This window comes from Bufo bufo, chromosome 4 (assembly GCF_905171765.1).
Source record: "Bufo bufo chromosome 4, aBufBuf1.1, whole genome shotgun sequence".
Lineage (NCBI taxonomy): Eukaryota > Metazoa > Chordata > Amphibia > Anura > Bufonidae > Bufo > Bufo bufo.
This window is the reverse complement of record NC_053392.1, coordinates 56,268,259-56,287,411: the sequence shown is the minus strand read 5'-3', so window position 1 is coordinate 56,287,411 and position 19,153 is coordinate 56,268,259. Positions and strand designations below refer to the sequence as shown.

The 19,153-nt window shown below is 42.8% G+C and overlaps 1 protein-coding gene across 1 annotated transcript in view; it reads right to left on the bottom strand.

The window, feature by feature from the left end:
* Positions 1-19,153, bottom strand: part of LOC120997262 (cytochrome P450 2K6-like) — a 94,462-nt gene that overhangs the window by 29,002 nt on the left and 46,307 nt on the right. Inside the window, exon 3 of the mRNA XM_040427278.1 lies at positions 3,540-3,702. Within this exon, the coding sequence (XP_040283212.1) occupies positions 3,540-3,702 (163 nt within the window). The remainder of the gene's footprint in view (positions 1-3,539; positions 3,703-19,153) is intronic.

Sequence of the window (19,153 nt, the reverse complement as noted above, 5' to 3'; positions counted from 1 at the left end):
TGAACATGGCGATATAGCTCTGGGATGCCCTTCTGGGACCTTCAATTGCGGTGTGCCAATGGCCACAAATTTTCTAAAGGCTTCTGAGTCCACCAGTTTATATGGCAGTAGTTGGCGGGCTAGCAGTTTCAACAAGCCAGGGGTCAGCCGTTGAGCAAGAGGGTTATCCGGCGTCATCAACTTTTTACGTTAGAACATTTGGGTCACGGAAGCCTGCCTTTTGCCAGATGAACGTGACGACGACGCGGTGGAAGGTGGAGGACAAATGGGAGGAGAGAGGAGAAGGAGAAGAGGCAGGACGTGGAGCGCAGGGAGTGTGGCTTTGTGGGTTCCGACGGTTTTGCTCCCACTGGGCTCGGTGATGGGAGAGCCGGTGCCTTCTTAAGGCGGTGGTCCCTAGGTGAGTGTTGGGCTTACCGCGACTTATGCGCTGACAGCACAGGCTGCAGATGGCAACACTGCGGAGCCATGTGCTGGTGTCCTGGGAGCGCCAGATGTGATCGTGCATGGTGAGTGGTTCGCTCTAGATACATTTGCAGTCTGCTTTTTGCCTCCTGTGCACTGCGAGCTCTGCCTGCTTCTCCTCCTTCTACCCCCTATCTGCTGCTCTGTCTCTCCCTCTGAACTCCCCTCCTCTTCCTCTCTTGTGGGCACCCACGTGACATCCATCGACACATCATTATCGTCACCTTCACCGCCTCTGAAATTAGAGATCTCGGAGCAGGCAGCAACAGCGGGGACCTCCATCTTTGGGCTGATCTGGGTACTGTAGCCAGACCGCTGGGTGGCGGCCGTTGATACCTCCTCTTCCTGATCCGATGCCAAGAATGGCTGCGCATCGGTAAGGTCTGGGAATGGATGGGAAAAAAATTCCTCTGACTCGAGTACAGGAGCTATGGTGGTGGTGGTGTCTTTGGGGGTGCACACAGCAGAGAGTTAGGAGGGTGGAGATACAGAGGATGAGGAGGTTGCAGAAGCGGAAGGCTGAGTGAACCACTCAACCAACTCTGGTGCGTCCTTTGACGTAATCGCACGCACCTTCTCCAATTTCCCACTTAGGCTCCAGCCTGGTGCACCTGCCTGACCCCTACCACCACTGCGGAATGGCCTGCCTCTTCCTCTGCCTGTCATTTTCAAAATGACCCTGTGACAAAGTCCCTATAGAAAAGCAGTATTTGTGGAAGCAGGTATATTGTAGGCCTCAATCAATATTTGGTGGAAGACAGTATATCAATCGACTCTATCAGTATTTTGTGGAAACAGGTATATAGAACCCCTTAATGAGTATTTGCTGGAAGCTAGTATTTCAAACCCCTTAATCAATATTTGGTGGAAGCCGGTGTATAGCAGACCTTAATCAATATTTGGTGGAAGCTGGTATATCAATCCCCTCTATCAGTATTTTGTAGAAACAGGTATATAGAACCCCTTAATGAGTATTTGCTGGAAGCGGGTATATCAAACCCCTTAATCAATATTTGGTGGAAGCTGGTATATCTTTCCCCTCTATCAGTATTTTGAGGAAACAGGTGTATCACACCCCTCAATCAATATTTTGTGGAAGCTGGTGTATCACACCCCTCAATCAGTATTTTGTGGAAGCAGGTATATCAAACCTCTTAATCAGTAATTTGTGGAAGCAGGTATATCGCACCCCTTAATACTTTTTTTTTTGGGGGGGGGCAACAGGTACGAGTATATCACAACAGTTGCAATTAGTTATTCCAATACTGTTTGTCCCTCTATATAGCTGCGGTATCTCAGCAGAACCACACACAATTGCTGCACAATACAAATGCACTATAATATACTTTCTATGTTAGAAGGTATATTATAGGTATATCACACCCCTCAATCATTTTTTTTTTGGGGGGCAACAGGTATATCACACCAGTTGCAATTAGTTTTTCCAATACCGTTTTTCCCTCTATGTAGCTGCAGTATCTCAGCAGAACCGCCCACAACTGCTGCACAATACAAATGCACTATAATATACTTTCTATGTTAGAAAGTATATTATAAGTATATCACACCCCTAAGTATGTCACACCTATCGATAGCACACCTATACCAGTCCTTAAAAGGACTTTTGTTGCCCTATTAGCTAGCGTTTGGTGTCCCTAACAGTCTGTCCCTGCTCCACACAGCAACCTCTCCCTACACTGGCAAAAAAAAGAATGTAAAATGGTGGCCAGATTAGGTTTATTTATAGGGTAGGGGGTGTGTCCATGTGCTGAAACGTCTCAATTGGCTGTCCTGTCCCACCTGATGGATGTGTCATGGGTCAAAGTTCGGCGCTATGCAAAAAAATATGGCGCGTGCTAATATCGCCATATGTTCGCATGTTCGGCGAATGACGAATGAGCAAAGTTCGCCACGAAACGACCGCCAGGCGAACCGCAAGGCTATCTCTAGCTACAATTTTTTTTCAGGTTGTTGTTGGTCTCAGAGCCTGTCTGCCGCCCAAGGGTCCCCCTTCACTGTTGTATATCTGTCATTTGTAAGTAGGCTTTGGATGTGGGAAGATGGTGGACATGTGAGTTCTCCGATATCTGCACTCTGCTGTGAATGGCAACGTGGTGCTTTCAGCTCAGGATGGTAAACTGGATCACCTGCTCTGTCTGATTGGCCTGATTCTCCACCCTCTCCATCGGGCCTCCAATCTGGGGAGAGTGGGCAGAGTTCATGTTCCCCGGGGTCCTCCCGTTAATAACATATTAGATGAGGAATTAGTCAGCTTTCTCTGGCCCATTCTCTCATGGACAGCGGTGATTTCCCTGTACTTTTAGGAAGGGGATATCATGGATATAAAAAGTAGCACAGCAGGGGTGACAGCTGATCACAACTGAAGGTAACATGCTACCTGACTGTACACTATGTAGCCAGTTCTCTCTCAGTTCTCCGATAAATCCGCTTTGGAGGAAATTTTGAATAAAAAAAAAGCCTAGGTTCCAGCATGTTGGGCTGTACTTCTAAGGGTGCTTCTCATTATACACTGTAGGGTGGAATTAGGGACAGCATTACTGGAATTTGATGATCATCACTGATAGGTGGTGGTTGTTTGTTAACCCCAGATTAAACCTGTTATCAGTAACACCTAAAACATGCATTGGGGGTATGCTGGTGGTAGATGATTAACACTAAAGGTTTTTTCCTGGACATAGCTCCCCCAATGAATATCCTTTGGTGCTTTAGAATTGCCCTGCACTGAGCGAGATTAGATGGATGGGAAACCAGTCACCACACAGATGGCCTGATTTAACATATACTGTCATAAGGAGTATCATCATGTTTGGGATTTATGGTATCGACAAACACTTGTTATATACCCGAATTGAGTAGATTGTCCATATAGAGTAGGGGATGGAAGTTCCTAAATCAGGACCAGAAGTAGAAATTATAACAAGATTTTGATGGAGCATCTGAAATGTGATCACCCTGTGATCAGCTGTCTTTGGGGACCCTTTGGACAGCTTTTTAGAACTGAAATCAACACGGAAATTAACCAGTCCACCAATCAATGTTAATATTATCTTTACCATGTCCTTTTGATATTTCCTCAAAAATTGGCACTTTTTCTCTTCCCAAAAATTCGTCTGCATGATTGACAAGGGCGTCTTTCACTGCCTCATATCCGCACAGTACAACGGCTTTCTGCACTCCTAATTGAATGGTGTACACCGGTCCGTACTTCTTAGAGAGCTGCAATGTAAAGCAGGTCGATGCTGTCAGTTAGGTGTATATCTTACTGATATTCCACTTAGTTTTTATGGAGAACATACTTTTTTGTAATATAAGAATAGCAATCTTTTGACAACCCAGAAAATCTCATACTCTGACACTTACAGTATTTTTGACATCAATGTGCAAAGATATTCTGATCATAAATGCATATTCACCATAGAGTTAGCCCATGCCACTGCTATAGGAAGGTAGTAAGAGGCACTAGCACAGTAACAAGTCCTGCTTCCTGAAATAAATCCATGGCATTTTCTTACAGCCACCACTAGGAGAGTGCAATGTATAGAGATTTTACAGCTTCTATTTATTTTAGAGCAGTGGAGGTACACACTTAATGAGCAATGACCCTATTAATGACTGAACTACCAACCATAGAGGCAGGGTATTCTACTGCTATGAAGTCAATGGTGAGAGCATTCACAAAAATAAAATGTTTCACCTGGTTCAAGCCACACAGTCATATCAGGAACTTGGTGTTTTTACTACTCTATCAGGTACACTCTATTGGTGCCACACACGGGAAATATGCATGGAGTGCTGTTTGCTGGGAGGTTTTAGGGGGCTTCTGCAGGGTCCAAGAGATCTGCCAACCCTTCCAATAGACAGGCAGGTCTACCTCTTTTTTTTTACATGACCCTCCTGAATGTAGTAATTACATGTGATTGTGACCTCTGTACTTAGCAATAAATGATTCTTTATAGGGCTCCAGAGCAAACATTAGATGGGGCACCCTACCCATGAAGTGTCTTGCTGTGGTACAGCAATATATCAGCATTATTTTACAGTATATAGCTAGGAATGTTCATAGAGGCGACAATTAAAATGGAACCCTTCTCCTAGCCACCTAGGACAGGACTTGCTGCTTGTTTTCCCCATTTCCTTCATATAATCTTTGGTTTACTTCCTTGGCACAGTTCCCCAACCTGTGACTTCCCAGGTGTTGCAAAACTACAACTCCCATTAGGCACTTACAGTCTGCAGCTATCAAGGCATGATGGTTGTTGTAGTTCTGCAACAGCTTGAAAGTCACAGGTTGAAGATCACTGTTCTAGGGTCTGTGGAGAGGAGCCTGAGACTGGAGATGGTATTGTCAAGAGCCAGCCTCATCAGAATCTTTTTCCTATAGGACAGAACATCCATTTTCATCACTGTTCTAGGGTCTGTGGAGAGGAGCCTGAGATTGGAGATGGTATTGTCAAGAGCCAGCCTCATCAGAATCTTTTTCCTATAGGACAGAACATCCATTTTCAACAGTCATAAGATAATAAACAGCGGTCCACCCATCCTCCCAGAAGGAGTTGTTGGCATTGCTGATGAGTCATCCCTGTGGCTACACCTGAGAGGAGTGAGGGTGTATATAATTATAAATAGACTACAGATGAGTAGGCAACCCATGTCTTATTGTCAAAGATAATACAAATCAGTCACTTAAGGTGGACAACCAAGAAGAATCCAGTCCAGAAGCCAGCATACTCCTCTGTCCCCAGTTGGGACAGACTTAGATGATGAAATCAACACAGTAGTGAAGAAATCTCCAGCACTTGTCTTGAAAAAATGGTCAAAATCAACAAATTATTCCATAGCAATTAAAACAGAAGTAACATGTACTGGATGAAAAACAATATCATGTTTCAAATCCTACATGTGTTTTTAAAAAAATTATTTTAGAGATTTTTCATATTCACTAAAACATACGTAATTAACACAAGGGTTATTATCCTTAATATAGGAACTAAAATACCTTGTTAACCATGCGGCAGAAAACATCATAGAATAAGAACTATAAGCCCATAGTTCACATTATATATTACTAAATAAATGCAACTCTGAGTTCAGTAGTCAGTAGACACATGTTTATGAAGGGGAGAATCTTTTCCACAGATTTACCGATTTCTTAAATGACTCCATCAGCCGGTCCGTCCAAGACCCAACAATCCATATAATGTGTAAAAATTAGTGTTGAGTGAATTAAAGCATCTGAAATGGAATTTGATCCGAAGTTCAGGAAAAAGTTAATTTGTCACGAATCCAAATTTTCTCGCTCTTCGTGGTAACAAATCAATTTTTCCTAAAATGGTGGCTAAAAATAAAAAAAATTATACTCACCTCATCAACTTGATCGCGAAGAGGTCGTCTGCTCCTGTTTTGATTGAAGAAAACCCACCAAAGTACCTGCGGTGAGCATGAAGACATCGCCACATTACTGATGAGGCCACCGCGCGGGCAGTATGATCACGTGGTGATATCTTCACGCTCACTGCAGGTCCTTTGGCAGCTTTTCTTCAATCAAGACTGGAGCGGACAGCCTCTTCACGATCAAGTGGATGAGATGAGTATAATTTTTTTTTAACCAGAATGTGAGTCTCAGATGACGCGATCAGCGTTCAATGCGACATCTGAGGAGCTAAATTATGGGGGCGACAGAATCACCATTTCCCGTCATTGTGCCTGCTCCATACAATGAAAAGTAATTTGCAATTAATTGAATTTCTTTATGAATTTCGGCGAAGCTGGCGAATTGAATTTCTTTCAAAACTTCGCTCATCTCTAGTGATAATTTTCTCAACTTCCTTTTCAGCTTCTCTGTTAAATATGATTCTGTCGGAGCGAAAGGTCTAATCAATTGTTGTATCTCTGTGTCTGTCAAGTAACGAAGAATGAAATATTTCCATTCCCCAAAGAAAGGCTGACAGCTTTCTTTAGCCCTCTCCATCTCCAACCTTTCAATATTTAGTACAAATAATATAGAAGGTGGGTCTGACTGAAGCTACAGTAGCATTGCAAAAGACATTTCTTGGCAAGTAAACAGAAGGAGTGAACCAACTAAGGGAGAGATAGGTTTGTCTCATCATTGTCATCATGTCGGTTTTAAACTCCTAACCCTTAAGGAAATGGGTTAATCTACCAGGCTTACCTGGGTGTGTTGGAAAGTTAAACCCATAAATGACTCTGTGCATAATTCTAAACTGTGTGTCCCTCTATGTCTCATATATGACATGTTTGGGTACCTCCTGACAGCCGTTACTGATTTTGAATCCAGCTTCGCTGTCCTCCAATTGAGTGATCCAACTGGAAAATAACGAGTTCACAGAAGCTGAAGCCACATTACATCTCATCTGAGTATAAATAGAAGAGACAGAGACTCTTCCACCATATAACACTAGTATCTTATCCAAGATGTTTGGATCTATCTTCTTTCCTGCATCAATTAGAGCTTTTAATTTGATCATATTGTATGACCTGAAATGGCCCAAGAGAATATAATTCAATCAGTTTGTCTTGGGACAGCCACTACGGCTCTGAATTATGCAGCAGGTATTATATTAAAACTACGGTACATCCTTAGATCTCCACTCCCCAAATAGTTGATTAGTTTGTCCCTCTGGAAATTCTGGGTGATTCCATACAACAATGCTTCGATATCCTATAGGACAGGTGAAATTGTTTCTTACGGGCTTGCCATGCCACAATAATGTACCTATTATAACAGTTGGTTTTATCCAAGCGGGGATATGTTGAAGTCATGTATGTAATAGCATGAAAAGAGACCAGCTGCAAAGTTGAGTAGTGGCTAGTCCCGTTGATCCAATCAGTGATACATCTAGGCAGTGATGCATGCACGGTTATCGCCCCGTATATAAGTAAAATCCATATTGTAGTCATCCCTGGGTGCCATTCATTTCTGTAACTTCATCCACAGATGTCAACTGTATCACAAAGAAGTTGTGAAAGCCTTGTTTATGTGGGAAACATCAACCTGATATGATAGAGCAGAAGAATAATAGTTTGCGGTGAGTATAGTAGTTTCGAAATGCTCAACATCTTCAAGAGACGATTCTGACCCAGTAGAGAAAGCTGAAATTTATGCCACTGCTGAAGTATCCTTAGTATTTTTGTAAACAATGGGGGATAGGTCACATGATAAATGGATTCTGGGCTAGTGCCAATCTATATCCCTAGATATTTAATATAAGAACAAGCAATAGGGATCCCTGCGAACTGACCTTGTGAAGCAGCAATGCCACTTTTCCTAATCATGTATAAGAGTTCAAATTTATAAGAGTCAATATGAAAACCGGTGAAGTTCCTAAACTCTGATAAACATTGTAATACCTATGTAAAGTGTCTAGTGGGATCAGATCTAAAATGGAAAAATCATTAGCAAATATAACAGGACAAAAGGCATGGCAGCCTGAGATACCTTGGAATACATACAAGGTCTCCAGATAACGATCTAGAGGTTCTATTGCCAGATCGAATAACAGGGATGATAATGGACACACCTAATGTGTACCTTTTTTTCATAGAAATTAAGCAAAAAAGCATTAGGACAAAAAAGCGGGAGTATATAAACAGGCCTGCGGGTTTAGATACAGCCCGCCAATATATGTTCAAAAAGGGCCAGAGAACCCCATCACATCTAGCACCAATTCCAGCCACTGCCACCGGACATTATCAAAAACTCTTTCTCGGCATCAATGGTAACAATAACTGAATTCTGCAACTGCTGGGTCGGGGAGTGGGGACAGGTCAAAATCAAAAATACCTTTGTAATGTTTGTAAGCACCAACCTATCCTTAATTAAATCTACTTGGGATGAAGAGATCAGGAGGGAAGAATTACTGCCGATCTATTGGCTATCAGTTTTGAGAGTTTTAAGATCCTGATTTATTAGGGTAATCGGTTTATATGAAGAAGAATTCCCCAAATCCCTACCTTGCTTAGGCAAGAGTTGGATAAATGCCAAATTTAGGCCGTATTGTTTGATCAGTGATTGTGAGCCAAAACGAGGTGCAGGTCCAAAACCCAGAATGGGCACAAATCTTTCAATTATACCTTATTTCTGTATAGCCTCTACTCCTAGTTTTGGCTCACAATCATTGATGATAATTTCTGGTCAAATAATTACTGTGTGAAACAGGCCTTAATTGACCTGCAACAACGAAATATACAAATAAGTTAAAACTGGTTTAACTTGTTCTCCCATCATCTTATATAATTTACTAGTGTAATGTCTGGTCCTGCTGCTTTACTTAAAGCAAGGGACTGGATTTTTGCTTGCATGTCCACTGCCAAAATCAGTGCTTTTAGTGACAGTTGCTTTGGGCTTAACTGTGATAAGGTAGGATTTCCTAAAAAGGTCTTTCCTTTTTCTGTGTCATCATCTTTGACCCAGTTCTCTTTGTTTTGGGGAATATGAGCCAAATGGAAGTTCATATAAGCAGATCGCAATACCCCGCTAGCTTTCTCAAACTGGGTTTTACCAATTTTTTTGGTAAAAGAATGATCATATGCTAGAAGGGACCATCTCAAAACTGTCTTGGCAGTTATGATGTACATGCTCCTTATTATGATCATCAAACTCCATCCATCATCCCTTTAGTAAATTCAAAAAGGTGTCATCTTTCATTAGGTAAATTGCAAAATTCCAGGTACAGTATAGACCACACTTCTCAGGTCCTGGTCCCATAAAGTAAGCGACAGCGGAGAATAGTCCAAGATGATTATATTGTTATGGACAATGGTTGTGCAACCACTGTGCCAACTAACCAGTTTAATGTTGGGCTAGACCTGAGGACATTGTCCTGGCAGTCCCCTGTTTTTAATCCTTTAATCCCTATACAGGGATCAGGTCTTCGCTGCACAGGAGCCACCAAGCTGCTACCTCTTGGAATAGTCCCGGTGTAGTTGGCAGATGATACAACAGGTCAGAATAATCAGTGCAAGGCATTGGAAGCACAAGCAAGATCATAGGCAGAACCAGACAAAACACTGACCAGAATCAGACTCCGGACAAACAGGCAGAGAAAGCGCAAAATCCATGGAACAGACTTCAGGACACAGTTCAGACATAGCAGATATATGTGCAGAAACCTAGAAAGATAGAACAGGCACAAAGCTCTAGGGTGCACTACAGACATAGCAGATAACATGGCAAGGAAGCACAGAGAAGTATTAGAACTTGGAAATTTATTGGCAAAACAGAACTAGGATAGATCAGAACAGGTCAAGCGGACAAACAGACAAACAGATCAGAAGCTCTTACACAGAATTAAGACACACCAGCGCTTTTTTTCTGGCGGAACGCACCGGAACGGCGTTCCGCCACCTTTTGACATCGCAAGCTGCGATGTATCAGCGGGGAGGGACTGGGAGGAGGAGCTGGGGGCCGGTGCGTTCACTGTGCTCCGGCCCCGCAGCTCCAGTAGAGACTTATAAAATGTTTAATTAAATGAATAATGATTCCTGCTGCCCCTCAGTAGTATAACATTTAATGTATTTGTACTCACAGCCGGCTACTGACATCGTCATCCAGGCCGGCCGGGCAGACGAGCGGCAGCGTCACTGACTGACGTCACCTGCCTGGGCCGCCTGCTTCATTCATAAAGTAGGCGGCGCACTCACATGACGTCAGTCAGTGACTCTGCCGCTCGTCTGCCCGGCCGCCTGCATTACGATAACAGTAGCCGGCTGTGAGTACAAATACATTGAATGTTATACTACTGAGGGGCAGCAGGAATCATTATTCATTTAATTACACATTGTATAACTGTACTGGAGCGCCAATGGGGGGTCTGTGGATGACACTGTAATGGGGTGGGGTGGGGGTCTGTGGATGGCACTGTTATGGGGTGGGGGGTCTATGGATGGCACTGTTATGGGGTGGGGGGGTCTGTGGATGGGACTGTTATGGGGTGGGGGGGTCTATGAATGGCACTGTTATGGGGTGGGGGGGGGTCTGTGAATGGCACTGTTATGGGGTGGGGGTGTCTGTGGATGGCACTGTTATGGGGTGGGGGGGTTTGTGGATGGCACTGTTATGGGGTGGGGGGGTCTCTGGATGGCACTGTTATGGGGTGGGGGGGTCTGTGGATGGCACTGTTATGGGGTGGGGGGGTTTGTGGATGGCACTGTTATGGGGTGGGGGGTCTCTGGATGGCACTGTTATGGGGTGGGGGGGTCTCTGGATGGCACTGTTATGGGGAGGGGGGGTCTTTGGATGGCACTGTTATGGGGAGGGGGGGGGGTCTGTGGATGGCACTGTTATGGGGTGGGGGGGTCTGTGGATGGCACTGTTATGGGGTGGGGGGGTCTGTGGATGGCACTGTTACAGGATGGGGGGGGGGGTCTGTGGATGGCACTGTTATAGGATGGGGGATCTGTGGATGCCATCCCCAGATCCTCCACCCCATAACAGTGCCATCCTCAGATCCCCCATTAACAGTGCCATCCCCAGATCCAGTGCCATCCCCATCTGGGGGGTTTCTTTGCTGGGCGGGACTTTTATAGCCCCCCCCTCCCCCCCAAATTTTACTTGCGGTCCTAGGGTTGGGTAGAGGGGGCGGTCCTAGGGGTGGGTAGGGGGCGGTCTTAGGGGCGGGTAGGGGGCGGTCCTAGGGTTGGGTAGGGGCGTGGCCAGGGGAGGGGGGGGCGAGTTCCACCACCTTTTCTCTGAGAAAAAAAGCCCTGAGACACACACAAAACATGCAGAGAATCAATAGAATCAATGTTGCACAGCCAGGGACAGGGCACAAAACCCAGAGCAAGGTAACAATTCCGACTTGACAAATGCATTAGTCAAACAGATGCACTGCACACATAAGAGCAAGGAACATTAACTCACACAATATTGAATTGAGGAGAGATATAAAACACATTGTCAATAATTCACACCCACAAGTAGCCATGGCCAGGACGCATGGAACAGTGGCAACTTGAACCACCATAGAAGCAATGGCCTATATTAGAGGAGAGAACATGAACAAATATTTAATTCATGACCAGGACTCATGTGGATTACAAAAATGAGTATATTCACAGCCATTTAGATTATGAAGTCTCCAACTATCTGTGAGGGATAATACTAAGGCAAACTCTGCCAGCATAGAAGGTTTCTTAATCTGTCTCAATTGAAAGATGATATTAACCTGTCTATCTTCCAGGAGGGACATCACTGAATTAAAATCCCCTCCTCATAGTTTGGCGGTGAGAGTATCCAATAAAACTCTGTCACAAACAGAGACTAAGAAAAACTTCTGATCTACATTTGGGACATAGATGTTGTAAGGATGAATGAATCAATTCTACTGGTTTGGAATTTGTCCCGAATAGCCCAAAAAGTTTGGATTCTAACAAACCCAGATTTGTTTGGCAAGAGCGAGACTAGTATGCTACTCTGGGCTACTTGGCAATATAGCTTTCCTAAGCCTATCTGACTCTAGCACATGCAAGATTTCATATATTTTTCCTGAAATCCAGAGGAACATTGCCTGGCTTACGATACTCCTCATGCATACTCTGCACCCTCCATAAAACTAAATAATACCCCAACCAAGACCTCTCAGCTAGCCAAGCAAAATTTCTTTGCTCAGCTATGTTAAAAGGTAGTTACCCAGAAAGAGCTGGGTTCCTGGTATGATTCTCCTGAGGAAGGGGTTACTATTAAGCTACGAAACACTTTGAGCCGGATTTGACTTCTGATAAAGAACTTGAACAGAAGCCCTGATTGATGTTGGCTGCCTTCATCTTCTAACAATCTAGAGGCTATCCAGGCCAGGGGGGTTTATGGTTCTCTGGTGTCTTGCATTTATCCGGATAACCACCCCACTAGTGAAGTAAGTAAAATACTATTTTGCCTACATTATGATTCCTGGATTTTAAAATATCTGATCTTTATATCTATTATAACCCGAATTGTGAGTCCAACCACTCCATTTTTTAAAATATATTATACATACGAGGCCACCTTTATTTGAATTTAATTAGGGGCCAGGCTACCCCAAGTAATAGCATTTAAAGGGTTTTTGGTGGTCTTGGGTAGGACTAAGAACAGGTTGTACCCAGTGGGTTAACCCTACGAGTCCACTGCATTCAACCTATCTGTATCTTCCTCTTATATTTCCTGGTATGAGACAGCTTCCCTTTTCTTTTGGAAAGAAGATTAGCTGTCATGTCTCTTTTCTAGAGAAGCATTATGTAGAGATGCAAGCACAACAATAGATTAAAAAAAAATTATGAAAAAGATCTGATTAAACAGTTTGAGGCAAATAGGGATGAGCAAATCGACTTTGGATGAAACATTTGAAGTCGTTTCATATAAAACTTAATTCCAATACTGTACGGAGCAGATGCTCCATAAAGTATTAGAATGTATTGGCTCCGATGAGCCGAAGTTTTTACTTTGCGAAGTCTCGCAAGACTTTGCGTTATAACTTTATAAATTAATTTGTAGTGTAAAAAAACATTTCTTGAACTCGGGTTCGGTTCCAAGGTACCACTTGGAACCGAACCCGAGTTGAAGTTTTATAAGTTATTACGCAAAGTCTAACGAGAATTTGCGAAGTAATAACTTGGGCTCATCTGAGAAATACATACTAATATTGTACGGAGCTCCTGCTCCATACAGTATTGGAACAAAGTTTTATGCGAATTGACTTCAGATGTTTCATCTGAAGTTGATTCGCTCATCCCTAGAGGCAACCACCAAAAACTTACTGGATTAAAAAAACAGGGGAAATTTAGCACATCTTACATTTGCTGGCGTCAGACAGGTTTAGGAAAGCTAATTTGAATATCTTTCCCAGACACCCAGAGGGACATTGCCTGGTCTGCAATACTCCACACACCTACATTCATTTTCTCTCCTCCATTTTTGTTGATAGCAGGGGAGCCATAGCCCTCCCCATTCCAGAGATTTTGCATTCCTGATAAGTCCTCCACCTGCAGGTGCACAACCTGTAATAAGGCTACATCTACATTTAAGCGTTTTCGATGTATTAATATTTCATTTGCAACCTCTTAACATTCCATGAGCTAATCCTCATAGTGTACTGTTAGACTATGGAAACAATACAGGAGAGCAAATAAGTATGAAACACAACACCATTACTTTGAGCTGAGGGTAGATGGGAGTGTTAGAAAAGACGTCTAAATATAGAAATCTATACTGATCATCTATTAAAGGCTGCCATAAGGCATGGAATGAAATATTTAGAGGGGTTACCAGAAGTTTAAAGCTACTATATAAAAGTACAAAACTAATGCAAGAAACAATGAGATGAGAAATAATGCTGTATATCTGACACCTTTTTCTGGTATTCCTGGCATCTGTTCTCTGTCTTTGTAAATAAAAACACATAGAAATACGTCTTCCACAGAAAGAAATCATTAAATGATGAAGGTATTGTGTAACACGACATTCAATGCCCTGAAACTCAATTAACAACCACCCAAGGCCTTGACTTTAAAAACAGAGCCCCCACAATGACTCAAAGCACATGCAGTACCCCAGACCTGGTTACTTGCAAATTGTTTTTGTTATTTAAAAATATGATTAGAGATGAACGAATCGAAGTTGACGAAGTGGAATTCGATCCGAATTTCAGGAAAAATTCAATTTCCACCGAATCCGAATGTCCTCTCGCTTCATGGTAACAAATCACATTTTTTCCTAAAATGGCTGCTGCACGTGTAAGGACATGGAGCAAGGAACTCTGGGAACTCAGGATCACCCATAATACCATGCATGCAGCCAATCAGCAGCCAGGCAGCACTGTGATGTCACAGCCCTATAAATAGCCTCATCTTGGATTCTTCTATTTTCCAGGGTACTTAGCGCAGAGAGAGACGTCAGCAGGTGCTAAGGACTAAGTGTTTGGAAAGACTTCATTATGCTAAAAAAAATGATTTAAAAGTTGAGGGAAAGATTATTTAAGGTGTAGGGAAAGGATAGGGAGGAATCATTCCACATCATTTATGTAGAACAGGGTTTAGTAGGGGAGGTTACAGCCTGGGTAATAGGAACAATCCTATTACATCTTGCTGCACTGACTGGGGATCCAAATTGCCATTATACAGCTCTGTAATTCGAGCAAACCGTTCTTGTTATTGGGGTGCAAGTGCTGTTTGATACAGCCATTAACAGGGTTTATTACGAGAAAATATGGTGTGGTGAAGTGAGAAAATGACAGCTCTTTTTGGCGTGTATCAGTTGCACAAAAAAAATGTATTTGTCGTTCAGCGGTGCAGTTATATGTTCTAAAGTCCTTTTTGTCATGTATTAGTTGCAAAAGAAAATATATTTGAAGTTCAGCAGTGCAGTTATATGTTCTAAAGCCCTTTTTGTCATGTATTAGTGGAAAAATAAAAATATATTTGCCGTTCAGCGGTGCAGTTATATGTTCTAAAGCCTTTTCTGGAGTGTATAAGTGGAAAAAAGAAAAATATATTTACCGTTCAGCGGTGCAGTTATATGTTCTAAAGCCCTTTTTGTCGTGTATTAGTGGCAAAAGAAAAATATATTTGCCATTCAGCGGTGCAGTTATATGTTCTAAAGCCCTTTTTGTCATGTATTAGTGGCAAAAGAAAATATATTTGCCATTCAGCAGTGCAGTTATATGTTCTAAAGCCCTTTTTGTTGTGTATTAGTGGCAAAAGAAAAATATATTTGCCATTCAGCGGTGCAGTTATATGTTCTAAAGCCCTTTTTGTCATGTATTAGTGGCAAAAGAAAATATATTTGCCGTTCAGCAGTGCAGTTATATGTTCTAAAGCCCTTTTTGTCATGTATTAGTGGCAAAAGAAAAATATATTTGCTGTTTAGCGGTGCAGTTATATGTTCTAAAGCCTTTTCTGGAGTGTATAAGTGGAAAAAAGATAAATATATTTGCCATTCAGCGGTGCAGTTATATGATCTAAAGCCCTTTATTTCGTGTATTAGTAGCAAAAGAAAAATATGATTGCCATTCAGCAGTGCAGTTATATATTTTAAAGACCTTTTTGGCGTGTATTAGTGGCAACAAAATATATGTATTTACCGTATTGTGGATATTTTTTAAAGCCCTTTTTGATGTGTATTAGTGGGGAAAAAGAAAAACGGCTTATTAGCCATTGTGTGTTAAAGTGAGAAAATTACAGCCCTTTTTGGTGTGTATTAGTGGCAAAAAATAAAAATTTGCTGTTCAGCGGTGAAGTTTCATTGTACTACAGCCATTTACAGGGTGTATTAATAGCATAGATATGTACGTCCTATTAGCCGTTCTGCAGTGAATTGTGATTGTTATAATTTTTTTTTTGGGGTGTATTAATAGGAAAAAGAATATGGGAAAATTGATGGGTGATTGTAGACTTTCTTCTGTATGTACCGATTTATGTCGATTTAGCCATTCATTGGTAAAATTGTTTTGTGAAACAGCCTTTATGGGGAAAATTGATGGGTGATTGTAGACTTTATTCTGTATGAACCGAATGACGTCGATTAGCCATTGTGGAAAATTGGTCGGTAGCTGTAACTATATAAAATATATGTCTTTTATGGCCCACTGGGTAAATGTGGTTCCTGCCCAACCACACCAGCAACTTAGCCAGGTGACGCCACTTCCGCCTCCACATTCTCACGCCGTTGGTCCTGCGACAATGTCCGCCTCTACTTCCTGATCTTCAACCGTGTCCTCAGCCTCCACTGCAGGGACAATTTACAGTGCTCCTCCAGCATACCATATGTGCAGGGCATAGCGGTGTCACGCTGTTCTACACCTCGTTTACCTGGGTGAACAGAGTCACACAGGAAAGAAATAACTCTGTGTCCTTAATCAAAAAATCGAATCCTGGCTTTCTCCATGACAACTCAAATTCGGAACCATGGTGACCGACAACGGGAAGAACATGGTGTCGGCGCTGTGTCAAAAAGGGCTGAGCCATGCACCCTTCATGGAACATGTGTTCAATCTGGTTGTCAAGCTGTTCCTGAAGTCTTCCACCCATTTGCAAGGCATCCTAAAAAAGGAAACTTTGTATGCACTTCAGCCATTCATACACCGCAAAGCACACCCTCTTTGAGCTGCAGAGGCAGAATGGCATCGCCCAACATAGGCTGATATGCGACGTTTCCACCCGTTGGAATTCCATCCTCCATATATTGGACCGACTGTATGAACAGAGAAAGACCATAAACGATTTCATGATGATCCAAGCGGACAGGACTACTGCCCTGTGTAACTTCGATGTTAGCCAGTGGCAGCTCATGCGTGACACCTGACGTTTGCTCAGGCCCTTTTAGGAGGCCATGTTATTTGTCAGTCGCCAGGACTATGGGATGAGCAACGTCATTCCACTGCTTCATGTCTTGGAACAGATGCTTGTAAATCTCGTAAGTCTGGCTGGTCAGGGGACTGGAGACGTGGCGCCTAGATCTCACGGCCATATGAGCCCTGCAGAGGCTGAACTGGAGGAGGAGGACATTGGAGCACAAGAAATGTGTAGCAAAATGGGTGCTTTTTACACACAGGTGACAGGAGAGGAGCAGGAGCAGCCAGAGGAGCTACAGGGCGATGAGGAAGACGAGACTTTACAATTGTATATAGTTTGTATAATATTATATTATACCAACAAGGATATGGTTAGCCAAAGTTGTCATGGAACAGTACTAACCATTAATTTCCTTCCCTCTTGGTGCGAATGGGCTGGTCCTGCTTCCTGTCAGGAGGCAGAGTTCCTGTGAGAACTTAGAGAAATTAAAGATATAAAGCCTCACTTAAATCCTTGTGAAGACAGACAGCAGAGTGAACAGCTACAACCAGCATTACAGACACTGCTGAGAGGTGAGGGACAACAGCTAAGACACCCATCACTCAGACTACTACTAGGCAAGTACAATACTATTGTACTAACTGCAGCTAACAAACCTGCCTCCATCTTCCATACTGGTGCCAGAATAGTGCACTGAAATTATTATTAGATGTACAGTATTTGAAGTTCTATGTTGCACTTAGTAAAAAGACTTTTACACATTTAACTCATTCCTAAATATTCCCTCATTCTTCAATATTGCATTTCCAGTGCACCAATTCCCAGGAAACAATGGTCTTAGGGAGTACACTGTGACACAACACTTCATCAGGGCAACTACCACTTCCATCCTCTGGGGCTTACTACACATCTCCTACCAATGGTTTGTGAAAACTACTATCCATGCCATCCATGTTGTGTCCTTGTTTTTTCACGGACCAATAAACTTCAATGGGTGTGTTTGTTCTGCAACATGGACAAACATAGAGCAAAATAAAGTGGCCAGTGGAAAAGCATGGATGTGTGGATAAGCATATTGAAATTAATGGGTACGTGTGCTGTTCATAAGTGACCGATGTCTGAATAAGGCCTAAGGCAATATTGGATAATTGCTTGATCATTGACAAAAAAGTTATTGCTGCATTTATATGCAGCAATCAACCCCTCATTGCTATGATCATCTGCTGCCAGCAATTGATTTTATATGCTGAATAAAAGATGCGAAAACCAGATGAATGAGCATTTGTTAATTCGTCTGGTGATGAGCAGCACCTTTACACAAAACACTTACTGTATTAGGAATGAGAATTTCTAGGAACTCTGCTCCCCAATAATCACTTAGATTTTTGGCCTTTGTAAAAGGTCAGGACAATCTTCCTGGACAAACCTATAAAGAAAAAAATAAATAAGTGAAGCCCTAAGTGAACCCCTTGTTCTTCACAGCACTCCTGATGGTGGAGATAGACTTTCCCGAGGAGAACGCCAGGTCACTACTAGTGTTGATCGAGCACCAAAGTGCTTGGGTGCTCGGGTGCTCTGGCCGAACACATCTAACGAGCACCCGAGTATAATGGAAGTCAATGGGATAAACCGAGCATTAAACCAGGCACCCCCTGCTCTGAAGAGGGGAGGGTGCCTGGTCCATTGGAAAAAGTCAGAAAGTGTCAGAAACACCACCGAAATGGATCGGGAACAGCATGGTGACGATGTCTGGATGCATCTTGGACTTTACTTGTATATAAAGTGCAAGTGCTGCTAAAAATTACAAGGAAGAGGTACTCCGATACAACCTGTATATCACATAATGGAGGGCCTCATTCACATTGTGGTACAATAGTTCAGGTAGTGGGACTCCTACACCCATAAAGCCTCTGCACTAAGTGAAAGGGCTGCCAAAAATTACAAGGAACCAGCACTCCAAAACACCCTTTGTTATACATAAAGGAGGGCATTATACACACCCTTGAAACATTATGATTGATGGCCCGCTGGTGACCCTCAAAAACATTAGGAGCAAGGGCCTGCTGATCTGACCAACTAAAACATTAGGGGCGAGGGCCACATTGGTGACTCTAGATAATCTCTGGGCGATTGCACGTTCCCGTGAGAGCGACGATCCATTCAGATGTCTGCCCTATCAACTTTCGATGTTCTTTTCTGCGCCTATCATGGTGATCACGGGTAATGGGGAATCAGGGTTTGATGCCAGAGAGGGAGCCTGAGAAATGGCTACCACATCCAAGGGAGGTCAATGGCTGAAATCAGATTGGCTGTTGTTGCCTTGCCCCTTTTTTTTCCTAATTGTGAACCACCCAGAGAGGGTGGGTCAAGTTATTAAACCACAGGC